At 38.8% G+C, this 27,112-nt stretch overlaps 1 protein-coding gene across 2 annotated transcripts in view; it reads right to left on the bottom strand.

Moving 5' to 3' along the window:
- Positions 1-27,112, bottom strand: part of SCAPER (S-phase cyclin A associated protein in the ER) — a gene marked incomplete at both ends in the record, with an annotated part of 288,797 nt that overhangs the window by 90,816 nt on the left and 170,869 nt on the right. For both annotated transcript variants that reach the window (XM_080692276.1, XM_080692277.1), the window contains one exon: positions 4,726-4,849. In XM_080692276.1, coding sequence (XP_080548402.1) covers positions 4,726-4,849 — 124 coding nt within the window. The remainder of the gene's footprint in view (positions 1-4,725; positions 4,850-27,112) is intronic.

The following is a 27,112-nucleotide window of genomic DNA, read 5'->3' as shown; positions in this document are numbered from 1 at the left end:
TTTGTATAGTGTCACAAGTATTGATTGTCACAAGTAATAGACCCAGCATTATAGAAGTTCCATTTATATCCAAGGCATAATCAAATCTAGCCTTTTCCCCAAAGCCCTCTAATTCCCCAAGGTAGAATCTATTCGCTCATCAACTATTTAACAAGCAACTATTATGTGCTAGGTGCTCTACTCGTTTTCCTGGGCTACACTGATGACGTTATAGAATTGCTCACAGTTTGTCTTTGATGATTACGTGTGTAATTTCTTCCTTTCTCAGTTGTGGGCTTCCAGAGTGAAGAAGTGTGTTTATTCACCTCTGAGCTGGGAATGGTGGCACATGCTTGTAAATCCTGTTCTTATGCGGCTGAGACTGGAGGACTTGTAGGTTTGCAGACAGCCTCAAAAAAAAATATGGCTGGGGTGTAGTCAGAGGTAGGCCCTGGGTTCAGTCTCCATTACCACCAAAAAATCACCTAACATTTATATCTAAACAGCCCTTTGAAAAAGGTAATTGAAATCAAATATAAGAGTCCTAAAACAAACTCTGAGCAGCTAGGTTGATGCAAATCTTCTAAAGCATCTGGGTTTGCCAAAATATTATAAAGGCTGATGTACCTGATAATCAAATGTCTCACGAATTATATAAAATCACAATTCATAGTTTTTATGCTTTTTTCCCTATACCTTCTGAAAAGTGTGTTGATGACTATTTTTTTTATTTATTTAAAGGGTACTAAAAATTAGTGGTCCAAACTTCACCAGTGACCCCAAACTAGGAAATAGCCTTTGCTGCTCACTGCCACAAACCCAGTCATAACAAGAACTGACAGCTGTGGAATAGCCTAAAAGAAAAAACCAGGAAGTTCCACTAAGGAGGAATAAAATATTTGACAAACAAATATCCCTGGATCCTAGTTCCTAACTGAACAAAATTTACAGAGCAGAAAAATGAAGAATGTGGCAAAATTCACTGGTTCAAAGATAACACTTTTCCGAGTGTCAAGAAACCTTGAGGTCACAAGCAAGGGAATATTATTCAAAGAAATCAGGGCAGCCAGGCACAGATGGTGCATACTTGAAATTCCAGGACTTGGGAGGCAGAGACAGGAGGACCACGGGTTCAAGGCCAGCCTCAGCAACTTAGTGAGACCCTATTTCAAAGTAAAAACAAAAAGGGCTGGGGGTGTAGCTCAAATGTAGAGTGCTCCTTGGTTTAATCTCTAGTAGCAACAATAAAACAACAAAAAAAAAATAACAACAACACAAAAGAAACTAGGGCTTTCAAAGAAGAGGGCAAATCAAGGTACTTACCTGCTCCCTGGCACATGGCTGATGATAAATCACAGCTATCTTGAGAAGCTAAGAAGTAGCTCAAATGTCTTCCCTATGTGCTGACCCAGGCAGAACTGCTGAACATCCTCTGCACAGGCTGGCATCACACCACCTGCTATACCTGCTATGGACTGGTGCTCGTGTCCCCTCCCCCTTCATATGTTGAAACTTAATTCCCAAGGTGATGATATTCGGAGGTGGGGTGTTTAAGAGCTAATTGTATCTGTCACAAGGCCAGAGCCCTCACCAACGAAATTAGTGCCCTTGTAAGAAGAGGCAAGAAAGCTGGCTCCTCTTCTCTGCCAGACGCCTGAAGCCCAGAAGGGGCCCATGAGAATGTGACCATGCTGGCACCTGCTCTTGGACTTTCAGCATTCAGAACTGTGAGAAATAAGCTGGATGTGGTGGTGTATGTGGTAATCTCAGTCAGTACTTGGGAGGCTGAGACAGGAGGATCGCAGGTTTGAAGCTAGCCTCGGCCACTTAGCGAGACAGTTTCCAAGTAAGAAATAAAATCAGGCTGGGGGTTATAACTTGGAGGTAGAATGCCTCTGGGTTTAATCCTCAGTCACACACACACACACACACACACACACACACACACACACACACACACACACAGTAAGAAATAAATTTCTCCGAATCTGAACTGCCCAGTTTATGGTACTTTGGTTTAACTGCCCAAATTAAGATAATATGCCACTTGTATGTCTGTTCCTACTCTCGTGCAGGGATTTTCCTGGATGGCTGGGATCACATTCTATGCTTCTCTAGAAACACAAACAGGTAAGCATGATTTTTCACCATCAAAACAGAATTCTGTTTTGTTACTGCTTTTGGCTTTTCTTTTTTAAGCCAAAATAGAGCAGGGAGTCAGTATGAAAGACTCTGTAAGTCATCTTGCTTATTCCTTCGGGTGCCATTCTCCTTGGTTACCTGCTCTGTCAAAGTCCTAGCTATTGTTTCATTACCAACACAGAATAAGTTTCAAAGAGTAAATTCTTCTAGATGGTAAAGTATGGGACGGTGAGAGAAGAAAGGTGTGTGTGTGTTTTACTGGGGTTTGAACCAAGGGTTTCTCTACCACTGAACTACAACCCAAACCTTTTTTTAATTTTTGTTTTGGGGCAGGGTCTTGCTAAATTTCCCAGGCTGGCCTGAAACTTGCAATCTTCTTGCCTCAGTTTCCTGAGATGCTGGGATCATAGGTGTGTGTTACCATGTCCATCCATCCATCCTTATTTTAAAATATTTTTTAAAATAACTTAAAACCAACAAATAGGTTACCAAACACAGCAGAGCTCCCTTTAGTCACTGTCCCCTAATACTAACATCTTATAAAACCATAATATAGTTACTGAAAGGAAGAAATTAATATTGAGCCAATAAAATAAGCTATTCTATTGACCTTACTTGACTTTACCAGTTTTCCCACTAATGTCCTTTTTTCTGGTCCAAAATCACACATTACATTTAATTTCCTTCATGCAGTGATGGTTCACCACTTTTTTGTGTGTGTATGCTAGGCAAGTGCTCTACCAATGAGCCACACCCACAGCCCCAGTTTCTACTGTTTCCTTGTCTTCCATGATATGGACATTTTTGAGAAATCAGTCAGTCAGTCAGTCAGTGAGTTAGTTAAAAAATATCAGTTTCTGTATTATACTGACTGTCTCTCACTTGGGTTTGATAGATCTAGAGTTTACTCCTGGTGCTATGACTGTCAATCTATGCAGCCTTGGGAAAGTCAACCTCCTGGGGACTTGAGTTTCCTTATCTGTGAAATAGGATAATAATGACTTTTTGGGGATGATATGAAAATTAAACAAGGCACTATAGATCAAAATACCCGAGATATAAGGCCAAAAACAAATGTTAAATTTTTCTCCCTTGCCTTTCAACTATTTCTGAAGATTTTGTTTTTCTAAAGTATCTTTACCTATATTTGCCAGGCGTGGTATTGCACGCTTGTAATCCCAGCATTTGGGAGGCTGAGATGGGAGAATCGCAGTTCGAGGACACCGAGGCTACTACTTAGTGAGGCCCTTTAAAACTCAGTGAGACCATGTTTCAAAATAAATAATAATAATAATAAAATAGGGCTGGGGATGTAGCTCAGAGGTAGAATGCCCCTGGGTTCCATCCCCAGTATCATACACACCCATATTTTAATGACTTCTTTTGTAAATAATACCATGTATAATTTAGCTTTTGACTGATGATTTATTTTCATCACTATAAACAGTTACTGTTTTACTGTTAACAGTTCTGGTCTATATCCCTCACACTGCTGTCCCCTCTCAGAGTCTGCATACCCGCCTATAATTAGCTTCATAATTAACTTTCTGATTTCAGTTTGTAACATACAGGGATTCGTTTATTCTTTTGTATACTCACTCATTCAATGATGTACTGAACCTACTAAATTCCAGGTCCTGTGTTAGGATCTTAGAGATAGTGATTAGTTACCTGCTATCACTGATTTTATGGGCAGTGGGGAAATGGATAAGTAAATAGTGACAGTTCAATGTAATCAGTGCTCTAAGTGATGCAATATCCAGGATCACATAAGAAGTATTCTTAATGTGGAACCGGGGAAAGAGTTAGGCTGGAGAAGATTTCTTGATGAAGGTGCCATTATGCCTGCTGAGGTCTGCAGGAATTAATCAGGTGAAGAAAGAAGGGAGCAAGTGGTATGGAGTTTAAGGACGAGCTATTAGAACCGTATGCTGAGTAAATGTAAATAGGTTCTGAAAAATAAATGGCTTGTGTTGTAAACTTGCAGCTTGAGAGTGATTTTGCGCCAATACCTCAGGGGCTCAGAAACTTCATCAGGAAACCACTGGCCTCAGGGCGTTCTGGAGACTGCAGTTGCTAGACTTAAACCTTGGGATATTACACTGAGCTTACCTCTTTCAACATCTGTGAATTGGAGTAAAATTTAAGGTGACAACTGGCTGTTTGTTCCTGCTTCAAAATTATGGCAGGTTTCTGACAGAGGAGTTTCTTAATTTTTTTAAAAAACTGAAACGGCCACCAAGAGGTCCTTTTGAAGCTGCCCCTTGTAACTGAGCTGCTGAAAGGATTCGAGGCTTTCCAAACTTTCTTCCCTTCCACAGCACTCCCTCCTGTGGCTTCAGAGGCTGGCAGTTCCACCAGATTCCAAAGCCAAGTCCACCCATGTGAACGGTGCTCTAAGCAGGCTATGCACTTATATTCTACTACATATTTAAACTTATGAAATCCAATATAATTTTTTTTAATTAAGAGGTTCTGCTAGTCCCTGTCTACCCCCCTTCCCAAATCTGAAGAGTAAATAAGCTGAATTCTTTTCATTTTCTCCACAGGGAATATTTCTCAAACTTTTAACTACTTCAGACTTAAAGCAATAATATTACATACCATCAACTGGTGTATCAGGAGGTCCATTAGGAAGGTAATCTTGTTACTAAACAGAACATCCGTGCAGTTTTCTGAACAGTTATTGCAGGTGAGGTTGTAAACATTGATTGCATTGCAGAGAGACCTAATAGGAGAGAAACACCATTTGTAAAACCTGTGCAGGTCTTCTCCAATTTAAAATACATAAAATGAATGGTACAAAAGGAACAGGCACTGGATGGAAGTTACTCTAAAAAGCCAAGCCAAATACTATTAGCTGCAAGGTCTGTCCACAAGATATAAAAGCTTCTGATTTCCATCCAAAGCCCAATGTTCACTAGTACTTGATATTTTGTTTATTTTTTTGGTCATACTGGGGATGGAAGAGCGGTATTCTATCTGCAAGCTACAACCCTAGCCCTTTTTAATGTTTATTTTTAAACAGTGTCTTGCTAAGTTGTTTGAGGGTCTGGCTATGCTGAGGGTGGCCTTGAACCTATGACCCTTCTGCCTCAGCCTCTAAACTATTGAGATTTCAAGTATGTAATACCACATCCTACTCTTCTGAATTTCTACTGGTTGCAGCTGCAAAAGAGCAGAACTCAGGAATATTCGCCTAAGCAAGATTAGTCTCAAAAAATGAATAGTTACATGTTACCTCTCATATGTGGAAGGTAGATAGAAATTGAGAAGTAAGGATAATATCAATAGAGGAGCAGAGACTCCACGGAGTGATGGAGGGGGCACAGAGAAGAATGTAAACTGAAATAATGCTACATCGTATATAAAATTACCAATTCTAATCTCAGGTCGGGGAAGGGGGTGGAACCCAAGGAAGCTCCAAGAGCTGCGCGCATGTGTGCTGCTATCGCTCTGTACCTCAGCATGATGCATAAATACAATGCACCACATAGACTGTATTAAAAAATTGCTAAAAGAAGGTAAAGGAGGGGGACTTCCCGCTCGGGACCCCCTCCCCTTCTGGGGAGCTGTTCTCTCTCTCTCGCAGGTCGTGTTGGCCCTGAGAGAAGGCAGAGTGCATCTGAGGGCACGTGGCTCGGGCAACTCTCGAGTAGTGACCTGAAGGCCTCTGCTGGACATCATGGCTGACCAGGCCCCTAGGGGTGACCTGCACCTCTTTTCTGGCAGATCGCGTGGACTCTGGGAGAAAGTAGCTTGCAACTGATGGGCACTTGGCTCGGGCGACACTCGGGTAGTGATCCTGAAGGCAGCTACTGGACCCCAGAGTTCCGACCGCCCCTATGGGGTGTTCGGCCACTTTTCTGTATTCCCTTCTGGCAGATCGTGCGGACTCCGGAAGAAAGCAGCCTGTACCTGAAGGCAATTGGCTTGGGCTACTCTCGAGTATTGTCCTGAAGGCAGCTGCTGGACCCAGAGTTCCAGACCCTTTGGGGGTGTTCAGCCACCCTTGCCCCATTCCCTGCTGCTTCCAATAAACCTTTTACTCCCCTTCAAAAAAAAAAAAAAAAAAGAAGGTAAAGGAGAAGTAAATAAATGGAGAGATGTCCTTTGCACATTATGAAAAAGTAATCTAAAGGTAGATTATCAATGAGGAACTTTGGCTCTTCATATTTTTATATATATATATTTTTTTGGTGGTACTGGGGTTCCTGGAAGTCCTTCTACCTCTGGGCTACACTCCCAGACCTATTTTTTATATTTTTATTTGGAAACAGGGTCTCTTAAGCCAGCGTGGCTGGCTTCGAACCTGCGTGACCCTCCTGTCTCCGCCTCCCAAGTGCAGGGATTACAAGCGTGCGCCACTACGCCTGGCAGGCTCTTCATTTAGTATCCAGAATAAATACTGTTATCAGATCTGCTGGTTAAAAACATGTATGCCATTGGTCAAAGAAACCTTTGCAGTCTCTTGGGTATTTTGAAGACAGACTAAAAGCTGCAGTGCCTGAGTGGTCACGGTGTATTTTGGATTGCCTAATTATATCTCCTGCATAAGTCCTAAGTAAAAACGTTTTGATGTGGTCCCTTACAACCAGTCCTCTAGGCAAACAGTTCTTAAATGTGATCCAGCATCAGTATTACCTGGGACCTTGTAAGAAATGCAAATTCTCAAGCTCACCCGGCCCTAGTAAACAGAAACTCTAGAAGTCGGGTTCAGTAATTTATGTTTTAACAGTTTTGAAGGTAATTCTGATGCATGTTCAAGTCAGGGAACCACTGCTCTAGAGTAGCAAGCTTATAAATGGACTAAAAATTAGAACCATCTATAGTTCTTTAAAGTAGTACACTTGTCCAAGTTCCTCTCTTGGTGATGCTAGTTGAGGAATGGGGTAGGTTTCTGATATCTGAATGTTTCAAAAGCTTTTTGGGTGACTCTTATATGCAGCCAGAGCTGAGAACCACAAATCTAAGAGCCACCATATGAGCATTCATTCATTCATTCATTCATTCATTCAACAAATACTTAAGGTCATATGATGTGCCAGGCACTGCACTATGTGGATAAGATAGACAAGCTCTCTGTCTTCATAAAGCTGGTGATGCTCTAGTGGGAGAAAAGTGAAAAGAGCCCTTGTACTTATAACCATGTTTGATACAGCTGCACTTTGCTTAACATAATTGATAGGTTTCAAGGACTGGTTACGGTAGATATACTGGTTAAGAGTAGAACACATAAAGTTGGTCATGGTGGGACATACTTGTAATCCCAGTGCTTGGAAGGCCGAGACGGGAGGATTGCAGTTTGGAGGCCAGCCTCAGCAACTTAACAATACCCTCAGCAATTTAGTGAGACCCTAGAGAGAACCTAGGGCTGGAGGTGCAGCTCAGAGGTAGAATACCCCTGACTTCAATCAGAAGAGGAGGAGGGGGGGGGGAGGAGGGGGAGGAGGGGGAGGAGGAGGAGGGGGAGGAGGAGGAGGGGGAGGAGACAATGACGACGAAGACATCTATAATAAACTACATCTATGTAGAATTCCAGTTCTACTGTTTAAGTGTTTAAGACTTCAGCAAGTTTCTAATTTAACCTGTTAGCTTCCACATTCTCATGTATAAAACCAGGATAGTAATTCCTAAGCTTTATATGGTTATAATGAGAATTAAATGAGACAACAGGGCAGTGCTTGGCACGTGGTTAAGTACTTAATAGCACTTATTTGGGCTATGGATCTTAGTAGAGTTATTACTCTTACTAATAAGGCACCTCTGAAATATTAAAAACCTGAAAAAAATTAAAGCACATATAGAAGCTTATTTCCAGGATAATAAGGTCTGTAGTGCTTCCCAGCGTTTCCCATGGCACAAATGATGACAGGCTGCAAGTCCACGGGAGGCAGGAGGAGGCCGAGCCAGTCCCTGGCCTCGCCCACCCGGCGTCCCGAGCACTGGAGGAGACCCGCTCACGTGGACACAGTCACGGCACAATGTCTGACGTGAGTGTGCTGTGGCTCTGTCTAGCAAATCCTTCAAAAAATGTAAGTCAGTACCATTTAATTTATTTGATAACATGCCTATATTTTGAGTGTTCTTTTTAATTTTAAGAAGAACATGTATTTGTTTGTTTGGTTTTACAGTGCAGGGGATTGAAACCAGAGCTTCATACATGCTAGGCAAGTGCTCTGCAGCTAAGATACATCCCCAGCTCTTAACACGTACTTTTCTTGGGGGGATGCTAGAGACTGAACCCAGGGAATTCTACATCTGAACGATACCCCAGCCCTATTTTATTTTTTAATTGGAAGCAGGGTCTTACTAAGTTGCTGAGACTGGCCTCAAGCCTGTGATCCTCCTGCCTTAGCCTCCCAAGTACTGGGATTACAGGTGTGCATCACCATGCCCGGGGTTTATCATCTTAACATGTACTTAAGATTACAAAAATAACTGTTCTAAATTTTGGAAGCAGAAGCACAAAGACATACTAAAATATGAGGAAATATGCTTGTACTTCCAATTCTTTCTATTCTTAGAAATATATATATATTTAGTAAATCTATAGTAAACAGTTCTGTGATCATTAAATGTCTTCTACAACATTAGTTTTTAATTTTTTAATTTTTTAATTTTTTTGGTGGTACTGGGGGTGGAACCCAGAGGCTTTCTACCTTCGGGCTATACTTCCAGACCTATTTTGTATTTTATTTGGAAACAGGGTCTCACTAAGTTGCTGAGAGCCTCACTAAGTAGCTGAGGCTGGCTTCCAACCTGCACGATCCTCCTGTCTCAGCCTCCCAAGTGTGGGGATTACAAGTATGCACCACCACACCCGGCTTTGGTTTTGAATTTTTTTTAAAGAACAAAATGCTTTCTTTAAACAAAACCTTACTCAGCAGTTGAAATTATAGAACAGGTAAGAGTCAGAGCTGTCTGGCTGCAGTGAAAGTAGAACACAAAGCAGGGCCCTCGCCTCTGCTTCCTCTGCTTGAAAGGCCTGGAAGGCTTTCTTGGAGGCTGGAAGGTATGCTGACTTAGAACACAGTATAAACTGCTGAGCTAAGACACAAGTGAACTTTAACTTGGTAACTTCTGAATAGGTGAGGACAGTCACAGCAGGACATAAGAAAGGAGGGGAGGCTGTATGATGGAAAGCCTCCCCCTCGTACTCAGGGCCCTAGTGTTAAAAACACCATAGTTATAGGTTTAAACATCTTTCCAGTAACAGTCTATGCAAATGTAAGCTTTGTATTCCTCCCTATATAGACAACACCCTCCAAGATTTGGGGGTTAGAAGTGAGCCAAGGGCACTTCCTTTGGCTCTGGGCTGTCGCCATTAAGCAGGCTCTGGAATGTAAGGTTTCCTGTAGCAGCACGCTGGGGCACCTTCTCCAGTTTTCTGAGTGTCAACAATCAGTGCTGTCAGCAGTGCACGTGAGTGACTTTCCTAACCTCTGAGCTGCACTTTAGGCACCCACCATGTGGCTTCTGGGTGCAACGGTTGAGTGGGTGGTGGTACTTTATTTCCTCCTAACCTTCTTTGCCTCAGAGGTTGGTATTGTTTCTGGAGTCAATCCAGAAGTCTCCCAACATTTTTCTAAGAACCTAATGTGTTATTCTAAATTACTTTTCTGATTAAAATACTTAAACTAAGAAAAACTAAATGATTTGTAAAGATTGAACAGTGTGTCATCCTTTGGACACAAAATTTTAACCAACCTCTATTGTTTTGTTCAGCTTTCAACATTATAAATCATGCTTTCTTAACAGAGGTCTTAGTTGAAAGCCACAGAGGGAGAGAAAGCTCCAGATGATTTAAAAAGAAAGGAAACTGTCAGGCTATTGGACATATCATAGAACTTGGAAAATTCAGGATGCATGCTACATTTCAAGATCTAACACCAAAATTATACACTGCTGAACGGGTCTACTAAACAAACAAAACAACCACAAGCCACTGGGTGCCAGATGCCACAGCCTGAACTGACACTTTGACGCTGGATGCAGCCTCCTTCTTGAAAAAGCTAGGGTTTGGAGGTCTTGCTTCTTTACTTCTATTAGCTGCAGAGTAAAACTGGGAGTGTGCTGGGTTGTAAAGCCTCGCTATACGCCTGCATCCTATACACAACAGAGATGGGGAAGAAAAGACCTGGCATTCTCAGGGTCTGTGTGGGACAGGCATCTTAAGTACCTGGGACTCTGCAAACATAGGATGCAAGATGAGATACCGGACAGCTTAGCAGCACCCCTCAGGTCTGAACAAATCATTTTGCACCACTTGCCTGCTGCTTAGAATAATACTCCAGTAATGATGATACAGGTCAAAGGAATAAAGATTGGTTCATTTTTTTCTTGATAGGCTTTGCCTTTTGAAAGGCATTGCCAAATTCAAACGGCCCTCAAGAAAAATAAATGAACCAATCTTTGTTCCCAGAAAATAATTTTTCCATGCTTTTACCAACACTATAACCCTATTACCAGTTTGATTGCTAAATACAAATGGTCTTTTAAAGGTTACATTTCTTGTACTAGTAGTATGACTGAAGTGTTTATTTGCAATGTACTTTGATATTTTATTGAGTAACTGCTTACCTTATATCCTTTTTTCTACTGGAATGTTTATCTTACTGATTTTGATTCTTCACTGGCAATGCAGATATTAACTTTTTGATCATATGGTGCAAATAATTTTTTTAGTTTATTGGTATCTTACTTTTGTCATAAAATACTTGTAGTATATATGTATGTATGTATGTATGTGTATTTACTTATTTATTTTATGGTACTGGGAATTGAATCCAGGGACATCCTACCTCCGAGCTATACCCCCAGCCATTTTTTATTCTTTATTTTGAAATAGGGTCTCACGAAGTAGTTGGGGCTGGCCTTGAGCTCACGATCCTGCTGTCTTAGCTTCCCAAGTACTGGGATTACAAGGCTGTGTCAACACACCAGGCTATAAAATGCTTTTTAAATTTTTAATTGATAAATTTGCCAGTACTACAAAAAATATAGAAAAATTTCCTCCAGCATATCTGAATTTTCTTTCAGGCTTTGAAGGGCCTTTCCACTTCAATATTATTTTCTTTCTAATGGGACTGGGGATGGAACTCAGGGGCATTCTAACAGTGAGTTCTATCCCCAGCCCTAATTTTTAAAATTTAATTGAAACTATCTCTCACTAGGTTGATGAGAGTTTCACGACTTGCTGAGGCTGTCCTTGACCTGTGATCTTCCTGTCTCAGCTTCCCAAGTACTGGGATTACAAGTGTGTTCTACAACGCACAGCTTTCCACTTCAATATTATACACAATTTAAAAAAAGCCTTCTTTATTGGTGCATTGTTATCATACATCTTAATGGGGTACAAGATGGTAGAGGCATACATGCACACATCACACTCATTTAGCCCTTCCCCATTTTCCACCCCATTCCCCTTCTCACGTGGCACTTAGTGATTGACTTTGATATGTTTGTGAATGTACATCATGTCCATTACGGAACTTCTCTCTTCTCCTTTTCTATCCCCTCCAGTTAGGTCACCTTATTTGGTCATCTATGGTTTCTTCTTCCAAATCTAGAGTTCCTCCTATGACCCTTTTACCCCCTAGCTTCCACATATTAAGAAAGCATCCCATTTTTAACTTTTAGACTGACTAATCTCACTTAGCATAATGTTCTCCAGTTCTGTCCATTCCATGCAAATGACATCATTTTGTTCTTTTTATGGCTGAGTAAAATTCCATTGTTACATATTCCATAGTTTTGTAGTCCATTCATCTATCGATAGACATCTTGGCTGGTTACATAGTTTGGCAATTGTGAATTGTGCAGCTATGCACACAGATGTGCATACATTAGTTTGTTACTTTGGTTTCTATTCTTTTGGGTAGATACCCAGAAGTGGTATTGCTGGATCATATGGTAGGTTCATTCTCATTCTTCTGAGGATCCGCCATACTGTTTTCCAAAGTGGCTACACTAATTTGCAATCCCACCAATAATGTACTCAAGTTTTACTTCTCCACACTCTCGCCAGCATCTGTTGTTGTTTGTGTTTTGAGTGATTGCCATTCTAGTTGGAGTTAGGTGAAATCTCAGGGTAGTTTTGATTTGGATCTCTCTGATCACTAATGATGTAACTTTTTTTTTGTGTGTGTGGGTCTGGGGATGGAACCCAGGGGCATTTGACCTCTGAGCTACACCCCCTGCCCTATTTTTTATTCTTTATTTTGAAACAGGGTCTCACTGAGTTACAGAGGGCCTCGCTAAGTAGCTGAGGCTGTCCATGAACTGCGGTCCTCTGGTCTCAGCCTCTTGAATGTTGGGATTACAAGCGTGCACCACCATGCTTGGCATGATGTAACATTTTTCATACACTCATTGGCCGTCTGAATTTCTTCTTTTGTGAAGTGTCTATTTAGTTCATTTGCATATTTTTGATTGAGTTGTTTTCTTAGCACTGAGTTTTTTGAGTTTTCTGTATATTCTAGATATTAGTCCTCTATTGGAGAGGTTGGCAAAAAATTTCTCTCAGCTCTCTGTTAAGGTTCTTGATAGTTTCCTTTGCTGTACAGAAGCTCTTCAGTTTAATGTAATCCCATGTATTGATCTTTTAAATTTCTTGTGCCTTTGGAGTCTTGTTGAAAGTTTGTCTTTCTTTCTTTCTTTCTTTCTTTCTTTCTTTCTTTCTTTCTTTCTTTCTACCTATGCCTATGTGTTGAAGTGTTGGACTTATGCCTTTTTCAAGAAGCTGCAAGGTCTCTGGTTTGATTTCCAAGTCTCTGATCCACCTTGAATTGACTCTTATGCAGAGTGAAAAAGTGGGGTTTATTTCCATTTGATTAACCAGTTTTGCCAAAATCATTTGTTGAAGATGCTTTTTTTCCAATGTATGTTTTTGGCCCCTTTGTGAAAAATCAATTAGCTCTAAGTGTGTGGATTTGCTTCTGAGTCTTTTATTCTGCTCCATTGGTCTATGTGTCTGTTTTTGTGCCAGTACCATTTTTTTTTTTTTTTTTTTTTTTTTTTTTTTTTTACTGTGGCTTTGTAGTATAGTTTGAAATCAGGTATTGTAACGCCTCCTATATGGTTCTTGTTGCTGAGAACTACTTTGGCTATTCTGGTTTTTTTTGTTGTTGTTGTTATTCCAAATGAATTTAAGTACTTTTTCCATGTGTGTGAGGAATGGCCTTGGTAATTTAATGGGTATTGCATTGAAACTGTAGATCACTTTGGGAAGAATGGCTGCTCGGATGATATTTATTCTACCTATCCAAGAGCATAAAAGATCTTTCCATCTCCTAAGGTTTTCTTCGATTTCTTTGTTCAATGTTTTAAAATTTTCTCTGTAGCGAGAGGTCTTTTACCTCCTTGTTTAGGTTTATTCCTAAGTCTTTTTTTTTTTTTTTTTTTTTGGTAGGATATCATGAGTAGAAGTGTTTTCTGGATTTATTTTTCAATGGATTTATGTCAATTTCTTCTAAAATTGAAAGTCTAGAAGAAACTGAAAAACTTCTAGATATGTAAACCCTTCCTAAACCAAGTCAAGAAGATACAGAAAATTTAAACCAATAAATAGCAATTAAAGAGATTGAAGCAGCAATAAAGAACCTACAATCAAACAAAAGCCCAGGACCAGATGGTTTCCTAAGTGAATTTTATAAAACTTTTATAGAAGAGCTAATCCCAATATTCCTCAATCTATTTAGTGAAATAGAAAGAAACAAAATACTAGCAACACTCATTCAAAACCACATCACGAAAATCATACACAATGACCAAGCAGGGTTCATCCCAGGGATGCAAGTCTGGTTTACATAGGAAAAAAAATTCATGCAATTCATCACAAAAACAGAACCGAAGACAAAAATCATATGACCATTTGAATAGATGCTGAAAAGGCATTGGATAAAATCCAACACTCATTTATGCTAAAAGCACTGCAGAGAATCAGAAGAGAGTGATGTGTGCTTGTATGCCTTTACCATCTTGTACTGCATTAAGATGTATGACTATAATGCACCAATAATAGAAAAAAAAGAAGGAACATGTGTCAACATGATAAAGGCAATATATAATAGGCCCACCGGCAACATCATATTAAACAGAGAGAAACTTCGAGAAAAACAGAAACAAACAACAATGTACATTATCACTTCTTTTCAATACAGTACTTGAGACTCTAGCCAAAGCAGTAAGTCAAGAGAAGAAAATCAAAGAAGTACAAATAGGAAAAGAAGAACTAAAACTATCCCTATATGCAGATGACATGATACTATACTTAGAAGACCCCAAAATACTCAACCAAAGGCTTCTAGAATTGATCAACAAATTCAGCAAAATGTCTGGATACAAAATCAATCTTAAAAAAATCAGAAGCTTTCCTGTATTTCATCCATTTTTAAAATTTACTGTTGGTCCTTTTATGGATTTTGCATTAATTAATTAATTAATTAATTAATTATTTTGTGGTACTGGGGGTGGAACCCAGGGGCTTTCTACCTCCAGGCTACACTTCCAGACCCATTTTATATTTTATTTGGAAACAGGGTCTCACTAAGTTGCTGAGAGCCTCACTCAGTAGCTGAGGTTGGCTTCGAACCTGTGCGATCCTCCTGTCTCAGCCTCCCAAGTGCGGGGATTACGAGCTTGCACCACCATGCCCGGTTGGATTTTGCATTTAAATGCACAATATAAACTTACTTTGGAGATAAGGTAATAAGGGTAAAAATTATATTTTTCTTCAAAATAAAGTACTCTATATATTTATCTCTTTAACAAATGTCTGTTTTAGTTTTCTACTTTTAAATTTTTATTGAAGATTTTCATCTTTTAAAGATGATTTGTATCCAGGTATGTGGTGCGAGCCTATAATCTCAGTACTTGGGAGGCTGAGACAGGGGTATCATATTCGAGGCCAGACTCAACCCAGACAGATTCTCAGCAACCTAGGGCTGGGTGTATAGTTTGGAGGTAGAATGCCTCTGGGTTTAATCTCCAGTACTAAAAAAAAAAAAAAAAAAAAAAAAAAAATCTTATTGTAAGCCCAACAAAGGGTTAATACATGTTAGTATTTTCTTCCACTTTCCTTCTTTCATTTTTCTTATGCTACTTTTAAGGTAGTTTTAATATATGGAAGATGAATAATTTTACATAGTGTAGCAACTTTTCTTTGTGGTTTCCTTTTTTATGCCTTAGTTTTTTTTTCCCTCACTATGAGATAAGATAACAATTTGTATTTTTAAAAATTATCACTATGTGATAATCTTAAAATTTTTACAAGTCAGTCTAATTTTTTTTTATTTTGGTGTGAAATATGAGTTAGAAGCCTCAATTTATCTCCCACCTACCCCCTACCATGAGGTGACTAAATCATCCATCCACAGTGTGTATGCCACTATCACACTGTGTATTTAATCTTTATGGTAGGATTAATATATAAAATTGTCGATTAACAAAGGCTTTAAAATTGTATATAGGGGTATTACACTTAGAATAATGTGTAGAACATTATGGCTCTATAATAGTACCATATTTTCCATTGTTTTGATCTGTATTTTTATGGCCTTAATTTTTAATTTCCTTTTTTGTTTTACTCAATATAACTCCTACATCTTGTTTCAAGTCCCCAGTGAACTGTCAGGAGGCATAAACACACAGAGAAGAGCAAACACCACATGCACAGGAGTATGTCCTACCTAACGCCCTCTGTGTTCTGTGTTAAAAAGAATGCATTCACCCTCCTGCGGAATGTGCATCTGTATAATCTTTTGCTCACAAAACTCTTCCAAGAAATGTACACAGAAAAACTACATTCTGATGAGTGGAAAAAATTTCAGAGTCAGAAAAAACTTGTCTACTCGGTAAACTTGTTTGAAAGACAACCTCTATTTGAAGAGCACCTGTCTTAGGAGTGCACCTCTTTGAACCCAGTCTGGGTGGTCTGTCCAGGCAGCTTTCCCTGTAATTTTAAACTGAAATGAAGAGAAGCAATTTTTAACATCAAACAGAAGGTCCCAGAATGTGAAAGTATCTTGTGAGATGACATTAAAAACTCACTGTCCATTTTGTCAAAAGTATGCTGTGGCTGGGGGGTTTGAGATACAGGCTTTCTGCTCCAAATAACTATGAATATATGAGCAATTTTTTTTGGGGGGGGTCAGGAAGTCTTCTCATTGAAAATGTCTCCTTTGAAAAACAAAGGGTAGAAAAAACATCATAAAACAAAGTCTCTTTGCGATGAGTAAAGGAACTTCTATACAAAAAAGGATAAAGAACACAAGTATAGTATAGTATACACCTAAGACATGAAGAAATAATTCAACAGGCCGGGTATGGTGGTGCATGCCTGTAATCCCAGTACTTGGAAGGATAAGACAGGAGGATAACAAGTTTGAAGCCAGCTTCAGTAACTAGAGAGGCCAACAGTAAATTAGCAAGATCCTGTTTCAAAATAAAAAACAAAAATAGGGCTCTTGGGGTGTAGGTGTGGTAGAATGCCCCTGGGTTCAATCTCCAGTATGCTCCCCTCAAAAAAATAGTAAAGTAGAAAAGCTTCAGAGGGTTGCAGCTTAGTTGAGTTAGAAAGTACATAGTTTATATCCTTATGCAGTTGACTTTTCCAAAAACATGTTCACCAAAATCCACTATCTTTTATTTGTGTCAAGACAGTAGCCATTTTAAAACAACGGCCACAGGCAATTTTACAGAATATTCATGGGGCTAGTGAATGTATTTAAGCTTCTGCAGACTGAAGTCTTTGCAAAGCAGAAACAGCAAGTGGTAGAGTAACACGGGGAGGGAGTTGGGCAAGGGCTAATTGGGTGATGTGTGCATGTGTGTCTCCACCATCTTTTAGCCCATTAAGATGTATGATTACAATGCACCAATAAAAAAAATAAAAATACAGCTGTAAGGAGAAACTTATAATTTTTGTCCAGTTCTGCTGTAGCTCCATGATTAGTTCAATGTGGATAAATATAGTAATGGGAAAGATCCTCACAAAACAGGATGATTAACAATTGATGTAGAATTAATTTAAAGAAAGATTATCTAGACTGAACCAGAACACCTAGACCTGGAGTTTCACCAGTTCCTTAGTAAAAGAAGATAATGCTAAAACCAGAGCTCCAATACATGTAATTTACTGAATATCTTCGGAATACGTTAGACATTTAATAAATGACATACTGTATATGTGCATTCACTCTCAAGTTATGCTTTGTCTTTATAAAGCTCCAAATTGAATAACTTTTTAAGACATTATTAAAAAGAATTGTTTGAAACTAGTTAGATCAAACTATAGGTAAAATGAACTGCCCTCTTGGCCCTGCACAAGTGGCCCATGTGCCAATTCTAAAAGCTAAAACTGGGACTTGTACTAATCCAAAATGGAAAACGATTCTGCTACATAACTAAACTAAGTTATTTCTGGGTAAGATCCTTGTTGCATCCATCCATTCTGGAGCACTCTACTGGGCAGTGCAGAATTTGGCTAAGCACAGTGATGTCTCGGAGGAATGGACTTCTTTCAAAACTCTCCTAGCATACAGGGAATGTGCAACTATGGGATATCTTAACATGTTAAGTAACTATGTTCTCCACTATTTTTAAATGTTTGATTGAATTTGATTATTTACATTTATTCTTAACCAATCTGGTTTATTCTCAATACAAAAGAAGTGTCATATTAGGAATAGCTTGCAAACCCAAAAAAGAAGACTGTGAATCATTTAAAAGTCATGAAATGGAATAATAACATAAGAACATTATTTTTGAACTTTAAATTTAAATTTTGACCTGGGCATGGTGGCACATGCCTGTAATCCTAATACTTGGAAAGCTGAGAAAGGAGGATCACGTGTTTCAGGCCAGCCTTGACAACTCAGTGAGACCCTGTTTCAGAATAAAATATAAAATAGGACTGGGGATGTAGATCAGAGGCAGAACATCTTTGTGTTCAATTCCCACTATTCCTACTCCCAAATTAAATTGTGCCTGAATTGCTTTATAGGTTATGTGGAGATATAAGATTAATGCTTATAAAATTTATTATATTAGGCTTTTCATTAGTAGTTTTGGGAGGAGATATAATTTGCTGATTCTATATGAGAGAGCTTAATTATAATAGTATATAATTGCTCACTTGACTACTGGTTCTTGGGCATTTACTTATGTCTAGGCACGATGTTAAGGGCAGTGGGTAACAAAGGGGAAAAACATAAGATACTAGTCCTGATCTCAAGATATATACATGAACTCTTTTTGTTAAAATCTTATACACTGAGTATGTCCTATCTATGGCTCTTGGCCTCCTGACCTTTTGACTGGAGCCTAGTAATTTTTTTTTTTTTTTTGGCAGAACTGGCAATTGAGCCCAGGGACAATCTACCACCAAGCTATATTCCCCAGCCCTATTTTTTATTCTTTATTTTAAAACAGGGTCTCACTAAGTTGTGGAGGAAGTACCTGAGGCTGGCCTCGAACCTTAGGAGGCCTCCTATCTCAGCCTCCCAAGTACTGGGATTACAACCACCACCACGCCCAGCTCCCTAGCAGATGGGATGACAAGAGGTTTATCTGAGATGACAGGTTTTATGCTCCTTTCCTGCCTCAGACCTTTGGATTATAGCCTGCAATCCAAACAGCACTGGCTTATTTTAATGGGAAATAATGCTTAAAACCTGTAAGCTGTCCTTAGGGATTCTCAGTGCCACTGGAGTGATTGTTGTTTCTAGAACTTTAGAATGAAGAGATCTGGAAAATTCTCCCATTGTCACTCCTCCACCCCTAGAGTTTAAAAAAAAAAAAAAACTACAAATTTCATCAAGTTCTGGACTAAGAGATCATTTTCTTTAATATCTTTTTATAACAACTCTCCCATTCATATTCAGAATTCTGGTTCTCAGGGGCACAGGGGATGGTAGAATATCTGAAATTCCTCATTTACTTTATGCTACATTACAACACATAATAGCTTCAGAGTAACAATATTTACATTATCACTGCTAATTATGAGTGCTGAAAACAATTACAAATGTTTTGGCATATGCCATATTCATTCCCCATTCCTACTTATTTTTATCAGTGTACTAGCTACACTGTCAAAACATAGTCATTACATACTACACTTGTGCCCTCTCAATTTTTGTTAGTTTTAGTATTATAATCATATATTTAATGCTACAAGTCCTAATGCCAGTGTATTTATAGCTATTTACTTTTCTGAAGCTTGTTTTCTCATAGATTCCTTATGGATGGCTTGTGGGACCAATATTCTTTGAGTTACTACAAATTAACAGTGTGTTTGTGCCTTTATTTATAAGAGGACAGTTTTGTTGGGTAAAACATCCTTGGCACATATTTTCTTTCTTAGAGTATATTTAACATTTCTCTTCTGCAAATGTAAATAATGTTATCAGATCTGTGTCCTGATTCATCTTCATTGAGAGAATGACTTTAGGTGCATGTTATTGAAACAGTGAATTATGGAGTACTTACACGTGGTTAGCAGAAAAAGAGTGCTGGTTATGTTTATGAATTTATTTACCATGGCAAGGGGAGAAAATTTTCCAGTGGAGTCTCATTTTAACAATCTTCAGTGGGTATGTTGTATCAAATATGTATCAAATGTACAGTACTGATTAGAATAAAATGCAATAAGTATACGTAGAGAAAACAGTATTTGACATGAAAAATGTATTTTAATGAAGTCCAGAAATATAAAAATTATGTATGTATGTATGTATGTATGTATGTATGTACGTACGTACGTACGTACGTATATTGGTGGTACTGGGGATTGAACCCAGTGGCATTCTATCTCTGAGCCACACTCCAGGTCTGTTTTTACTCTTTATTTTGAAACAGGGTCTCACTCATTTGCTGAGGCTGGCCACAAACCTGAGATCTTCTTATCTCAGCCTCCCAAGTACTGGGATTACAAGCATGTGCCACCATGCCTGGCTTGAAATATTTTTAATGTTCTTGTTTCACTGATAAAATTAGATATTAAATTAGTTAGGTTAAACAAATCTTGGTTAATAAGAAAACGTCTTCTCAGCAAGAAACTGGGGGAAAGAATGATGTTAATAAGATAAAGAGAAGGAAATTACTCAGTTCTGACATTTTTGTAACCACAGAGAAGCTGGACTTGTGACCTGACTTGGGAAGTTTTTCTTGCGGTACGTGACTGTGACGTCTGTATTAAAGTGTGAGTTGTGGATAAAGAGGGTCAGATTCTCCCAGTGGCACAGTGTTGACGAGTACAAACCTCCCTGCCTTCCCTGCATCCCCGCTTTGTCCTTTCTGAACTAGAACACTTGGAATTAGCCAGTGAGGGAGACAGTGTAACAGCAAATCAGCTCAAGACAGAAGGTTTGGTTTGCTGACCAACCAGTCTTTACTATAGGGATGTAAATTATATGCAATCTACACTTAAGTTTGTATCATGACTTAATAAAACAATCACGCATGCCTAATTTGGTAAGTTTAATAAAATAACATTTCAATAATACAAAATTATTATTTATTGTTTTGTGGTACTGGGGATTGAACCCAGAGGCATTCTGTCTCCAAGCTACACCCCCAGCCCAATTTTATTTCTTATTTGGCAACAGGGTCTCATTAGGTTGCTGAGAGCCTCACTGAGTTGCGGAGGCTGGCTATGGATGTGTGATCCTCTTGTCTTAGCCCCCTATGTACTGGGATTACAAGTATGGACTACATGTTGACTCAAAATTAGTTTTAAGATAAATTTTCCCCCTAATTATAATGGTGCCTCGGAGCAAGGAGTTAGAAATCTTCAACTAAATGTGCTATTTCAAGGGTTTTGTGGTCTGAAGATTGAACCCAGGAGCATTCTCTGAGCTACTCCCCCAGCTCTATTTTATTTTTTATTTGGAAGTAGGGTCTCACTAAGTTGCTGAGGCTGGCCTTGAACCTGTGATCTTTTCTGTCTCAGCTTTCTAAGTACGGGGACTAGAGAAATGAGCCACCATGCCTGGAGTAAGGTTTTCGTTTAATTGATGAATTTGGTACAAATAGAATAAACAATAGTTCCATAGAGAGATATTTTTATTTTAGATATAAAATCATATATAGTTTAAATACCAATCTAAACTTTCTAGAATTAAAAAAAAATTAACCCTGAATAAGTGTTATGTTTTGAAGACGACAATAATGCATTTAAAGATGTGGGGTGAGCATCAAATTAATACGTTAATTTTAAATTTAGTGCTAAAGCATTATTTTTACTGCTCACATAAATTTGTTAATATAAGACAGCTATGATTAGCAAATCTTTATACGTGTTCTTAAGTAGGATCTGGTTATATAATTTAAAATTCACAATTAAACATGTTGGCTCTGGAGAAGACCCCAGGTGGTCTGTAGTGTTAAATAGCAGATTAAAGTTGACAAAACTAATTTCTTTAATCTTATTAGTGGTACAACAGCTGTCAACTGTGACCATCTCTGTAAAGCCTTTGAGATATAAACAAAATACCTCAATATGTCAGATGAAGAAGAGTGTTTATCAATCACTATGGCTAATTAGCTTGCCTTTTTAAAAAAACTGTTATTGTCTACTGGGGAAAGTTATTCACTTTTAGTAAATCTTGATCTAAAAACATTTAGAATTATAATAATCCTGCCTAGAAATAAGCAATAGTTTAACAGTCATTTGTATTCTAAATTTCATCCACACTTATGAATAGTATTTTATTAATGTTCATGAGGTACCGTGGACACAATGAAGTGGCACATGGGTTCTAATGCTATAAAATTTACATGTGTGACTTATGGAAAGTAAATCCTTTGATAAAATTTATGCTCTATTTTCTACTTGGTATGAGTTCTGAAAAGAGTGTATAAGGCACAGGGGAATGTGTGCATTTACTTATCTTTTACCTCATCACTAGATCCCTGAACACTCTGTCTCATACATACAAACTGCTACAAGTGGTTTGAGTTCACCGTTTCCACTTCTTGTTATGTCAGTTCCTCTCTGGTCCCTGGCTTGCCAGCTGAAAATAGTGACTGCTCCCACACACCACTTCCCATAGTGCTGGGAAGACCCGAAGCCACACACTACTCTACCAAATTATACTATCCCTCCAAAGGTAAAAACGAAATAACAAATCCTCAGCAACTCACAGAAATTATAACAGTATTTTTATATCAATGAAATATTTTTATTAAAACCGTGAAGGTTTTATGTCCACAAATGAGAAACAAAAGCACAGACATCATCACTCTATTAACACTGACTCTGTAAGAGATCCATCCAAGGACCATCATAGACTCCAACTCTGAACTAAATAGCATTTTTGTGTTACACATTAAATAATTTTGTTCTGTTGAGTAGTAAATAATACCTTACTGATTATTCTTATCTTCCCAACCTCCATGTAAGCTCCATGAAGACAACAGTACATGCCTCAGCAAAAAAGAAAGTTAACAAGCACAGACTGAAAATATCTCTTTGACAATACCAAGCCGGCAATAAAGTCCAGAAAAGAGAACGCCAGAACAGAACATTCAGTCCTCGCTCAGCTTTAGCTTTTTCATTTATATAAAATGATAATTTGGCAAAAACAACCCAAAGACTCTGGTTGTTAAATAAATGTAATATATTCAATAGTACTAGGTAGAAAGCAAATGCCTTAATATAGAATGTGTTATATTAAAGTTTCAATATTGCTGCTTTCATCAGAAAACAGGAACCCAATACCTACCAGAGCAATTTTTTCTTAATAAATATAATAAAATATAAAGTTTAATCTTTAGTAACGGTATTAGAACCATAGGTAACACAACAAGCCCGTCTGGAACAAAGTTTTACATTTCTTTTCAGTGAGAATGAAAAAAAGAAAGGAATAAGAGGCAATGTAATGCACCAAACCCTGCAAAACCTGCATCTACTTATATTTTGGGGTAGATGGAGAATAGGAGGTACTTCTTGGTTTCCCTGAGAGGAGCTGCAATCCCACAGTCACCTGCCCCCAAAAGATACAAGTCAATGATTTTTATTCCTTCTCTTAAGCACTGTAAGGCAACATAGGGCCATTTGTCTTTCACAAATGCTGTACCTTTTTGCTAACAATTAAAACTACACTATTCAATCTATCAATAAAGGCACATTTGTTTAGAAATATAGTAAAGATTTATTTTGTAGTTATGAGATTAAAGTTTTAAGCTGCATCATGCGGCTAGGATTTGAGGAGGGGAAGGAGAAAGGGAGGAAGAGAGGCTTATGTGGGCAAGTGTTCCTGTGATCCCTTTCTAAACAACTTATCCTTACCTCCAAATGAGAAAACTGGCCTCTAATTTCATATATATAGTTGATGAAATTATTAAGTTTCTCATGAACAGAATTTTTTTTATTAAGAAGGCATGGAATTTGTCTACCATGATTAAATTTGAGAGAGCAGGTCTAAGGAAATACACTTCTAAGTTGTTTGTAAATAAAAGATAATGCTCTTAAGTTTCAAACTAAATTCTAATTATAAGGTTAATAAATGATGTAACCAATCTGAGACCTAAAGGCCCCCAAGAAAGTGACACTTGAGTGCCACAAAGAATCTTGGTACTGTAAATATTTTTATAGAACTTATGTACTGTTCTTAAAGAAGTAAACAAAATATATTTTCTTTGATCCTAAAGATATGTTACTTTTAAGATTATTTACCTTGGGATTTGAGAAGAGCAAGCTTAAGGTATGTAATTTTCTATATAGATTCTTCAAACTGGTGTTAGAAGGAAAAAGGAACATTCAGCCAGTCCTAGCCTGACAGAACAGTATTTAATGTTCACAAAGACGTATATTCTAAGGAATTCATAGAGTGTAATTTCTCTCCTCATTCCTAGTTTTAACAATAGGTATTCATCCATTCTTCCTTGATGAAATAATTTAGAAAAACAGCGATAAGATTGCAGGGAAGGCTCTAGAGCAGTCAAATATTTTCAACACAATCTAGAGTTAATATTTTATTTTAAAGCATCAGGCTCTTTGGGTTGGAAGTGACAGAAATTCCATCAAAATGTTTCAAGTAAAAAGAGCCATTTATTGTAAGGTTATTGAGATCTTTCATGTGAAGCCAGGAGAAAATGAACCAGCAGACCTCAGGGGGACAGGAACAATGCCAGCTCTGTGGACAGGACCTGCTTCCAACCCCAGTCTCCTCCTCTCTCACGAAGCAGCTCTGCATTCTCTTGCTCTCCCTCTTGCTCTTACTCTCTCCCAAAATGGCTGTCATTAGTCCTGCTAACCTGGAGTGCACATAGGCCTGTGATGGCCATCCCAGAGGTTACTACACATGCCTTTGCAAATTCAAATAACCAAGAAAAAAAAAAAAGACTTGAAGTTTTACAATTTCTCAATTGCCACTTCCTGAGAGACAAACTTTACTGGCCTGATTGTTAAACTTCTTTTACCAAATTATAAATATTATTAGCTTTTTGTACTAGATTATAAATCCTATATTACTGGTTATTCTATAGATTTGGTTGCTCTTGTGTCAAATGTTTTCTTTGTAGTTTAATCAGATATGACCATAGAAAGAAGCATCCTGATATAAAACAAGCTGCTAAGCCATGAGTACATTCTTAACAGAATGAGTAGTATTCTTAACAGGTTGAAAACAAAAAGAAAAACGAAAAGGACACAACAAAAGGCAGGAAGCTGAGGCGATTCTGGGAGGTTAAGAAGAAAGATGGAAAGGTGATAGGGAAAGAAACAGTGGAAACTGGGGAGGTCTCGATTGTGCTGTGAACTAAAGATGAAGGCGCATATATATATATATTTGGTGGTATTGGGGATGGAACCCTTCTACCTCCGGGCTACACTCCCAGGCCTATTTTATATTTTTATTTGGAAACAAGGTCTCTCAAGCCAGCAAGGCTGGCTTCGAACCTTCGTGATTCTCCTGTCTCTGCCTCCCAAGCGCAGGGATTATAAGCCTGCGCAACCACTCCCGGTTTCCCCTGGTACTGGGGACTGAACCCAAAGGCATTCTATCTCCAAGCTATACCACCAGCACTACTGTTTACTCTACTTCAAAACAGGATCTCACTAAGTTGCAGAGGACCTCAGTAAATATCTGAGGCTGGCCGCAAACCTGCAACACTCCTGTCTCAGCATCCCAAGTACTGGATTATAAGCATGTACCACCATGCCTGGCAAAAACAAAGATTTAATAGTAGATAGTCCCCGAAGAGAACATCAAATACGTCAAAAGAACGGAATAACAAGCAAGCACAAAGGCTAAGCATCTCAGGAAACTAAGTTTACAGACACTGGATATGTAGCAAAACATTCCTTTTGTGAAGAGTCTTGTATATACTACCAGGGTGCTTTTTATAAAGGTAATACAGGAGAGCACTATTAATGATATTTATTTTTTTTGTGTGTGGTACTGGGGATAAAACCCAGGAGTGTTCTATAATACCAGCCCTATTTTATTTTTTATTTTTTGTTTTGAAACAAGGCCTCACTAGGTTGTTGAGAGCCTCACTACATTGCTGAGGATGGCCTCGAAACTGTGATGCTCCTGTCTCAGCCTCTCAGATACTGGGAATACAGGAATGTACCACCACACCCAGTTTAGAATTTAATATATTTCGACTGTACAAAAGCCCGAGTGTGCAACAGACTTGCTGCGGACATGGCCAGCCGCCCGTACCATCAGGGGCAGTGGGTCCAAACCTCAAGTCCTGGCGTGGCAGCCCCAAGAAATTCAGAAAAACAAAAACAAAAAAAAACCCCCAAGAGTTTGAAAGTGGCCATAGAACTCCAACATCTTAAGTGGTGAACTGCACCCAAGCACCTAAGCAGCACCGTTTGCTCACCAGAGGCGGCATCTGCAGTGGCACAACGAGAACTCCAGAGACCTGGAAGGAGACCAGGTAACCATATGCGCCCAGAAAAGCCACGGGACCCAGCGGTGCAGCGAGCTCTTTAGAGCCCCAGTCCAGAACAGCCAGGTAACAGCGTGTGCCTAGAGGGGCCACAGGACCCAGGTGTACCCAGTGCGTGCCATGGGACACAGCGTAAAGCATGTGTGTCCATTGTGTGCAGTGGGACCTGGTGGGCTAGTCTAGTTAGAACTTCAAGAGACACAGGAATGGTGCTAAGGCTCAATACCTGCACAGGGCCACAGGGGGTCACTCCAAGACTACATTGGATGCCCTCTGCCCCTGCGGGTAGGGAAGCACAGGCCAGAGCTCTAGGAGGAGAGTGCAGAGGCGTGGACTACAGGCTGAAAATACAGAGAACCAGGGGCTTGCACAGAACTCATTAACAGTGACTCCCAATGCCCTGACACCTAAACGCAAAGCTGTCAGAGGCGAGAGAGGGACTCAAACACTCAGAGAGTGGGTTCAGAAGCTGACAGTAGGGTACAGAGCAAATAAGAGACATTGGAAAATACTCCAGAAGCTACCACAGCAATCAGACATTCAGATATTGTACAGGCCCACCCCATATTCATAAATTAGTAGGACTTTTTCTTTTTCCTTTAATTTGGGTTTTTTGTTTGGTTGTTTGTTTTACTTTGTTGTCTTACATGGTTGCTAGTACATTTTATTTTACTTTTGTCATTTTTTTTCCTCTTTCTTACTCTTTTTTTCTCTTTTGGTTTTTTTTTTTCTTTGATGTATAATAGTTAGCTTTTGTATCTTGTTTTGTTACTTTATTCATGTTCGTTTGCCCCCCCCAATCCTTTTACAAACTTCTTCACTCTAGCCTGTCTTCTCTCTTTTTTTTAATTTATTTTTTATTTTTTATTTTTAATTGGTGCACTGTATTCATACATCATAGTGGGATACATACTTTTGTAGACATACATGCACACATTGCCCAGTCAGCCCCCACCCGATCCCCACTCCTAGCCTGTCTTCTCTTAAAACTTATTTTTTCCTTTACTATATCTCCCTGTTTAATACTCAAGGTATTTCATATCTCCATACTTAAATATTCTATTAACTAGAAGAGTCCTAC

This window comes from Muscardinus avellanarius, assembly GCF_963383645.1.
Source record: "Muscardinus avellanarius genome assembly, chromosome: 3".
Taxonomy (NCBI): Eukaryota; Metazoa; Chordata; class Mammalia; order Rodentia; family Gliridae; genus Muscardinus; species Muscardinus avellanarius.
This window is presented reverse-complemented; position numbering and strand designations above follow the sequence as displayed.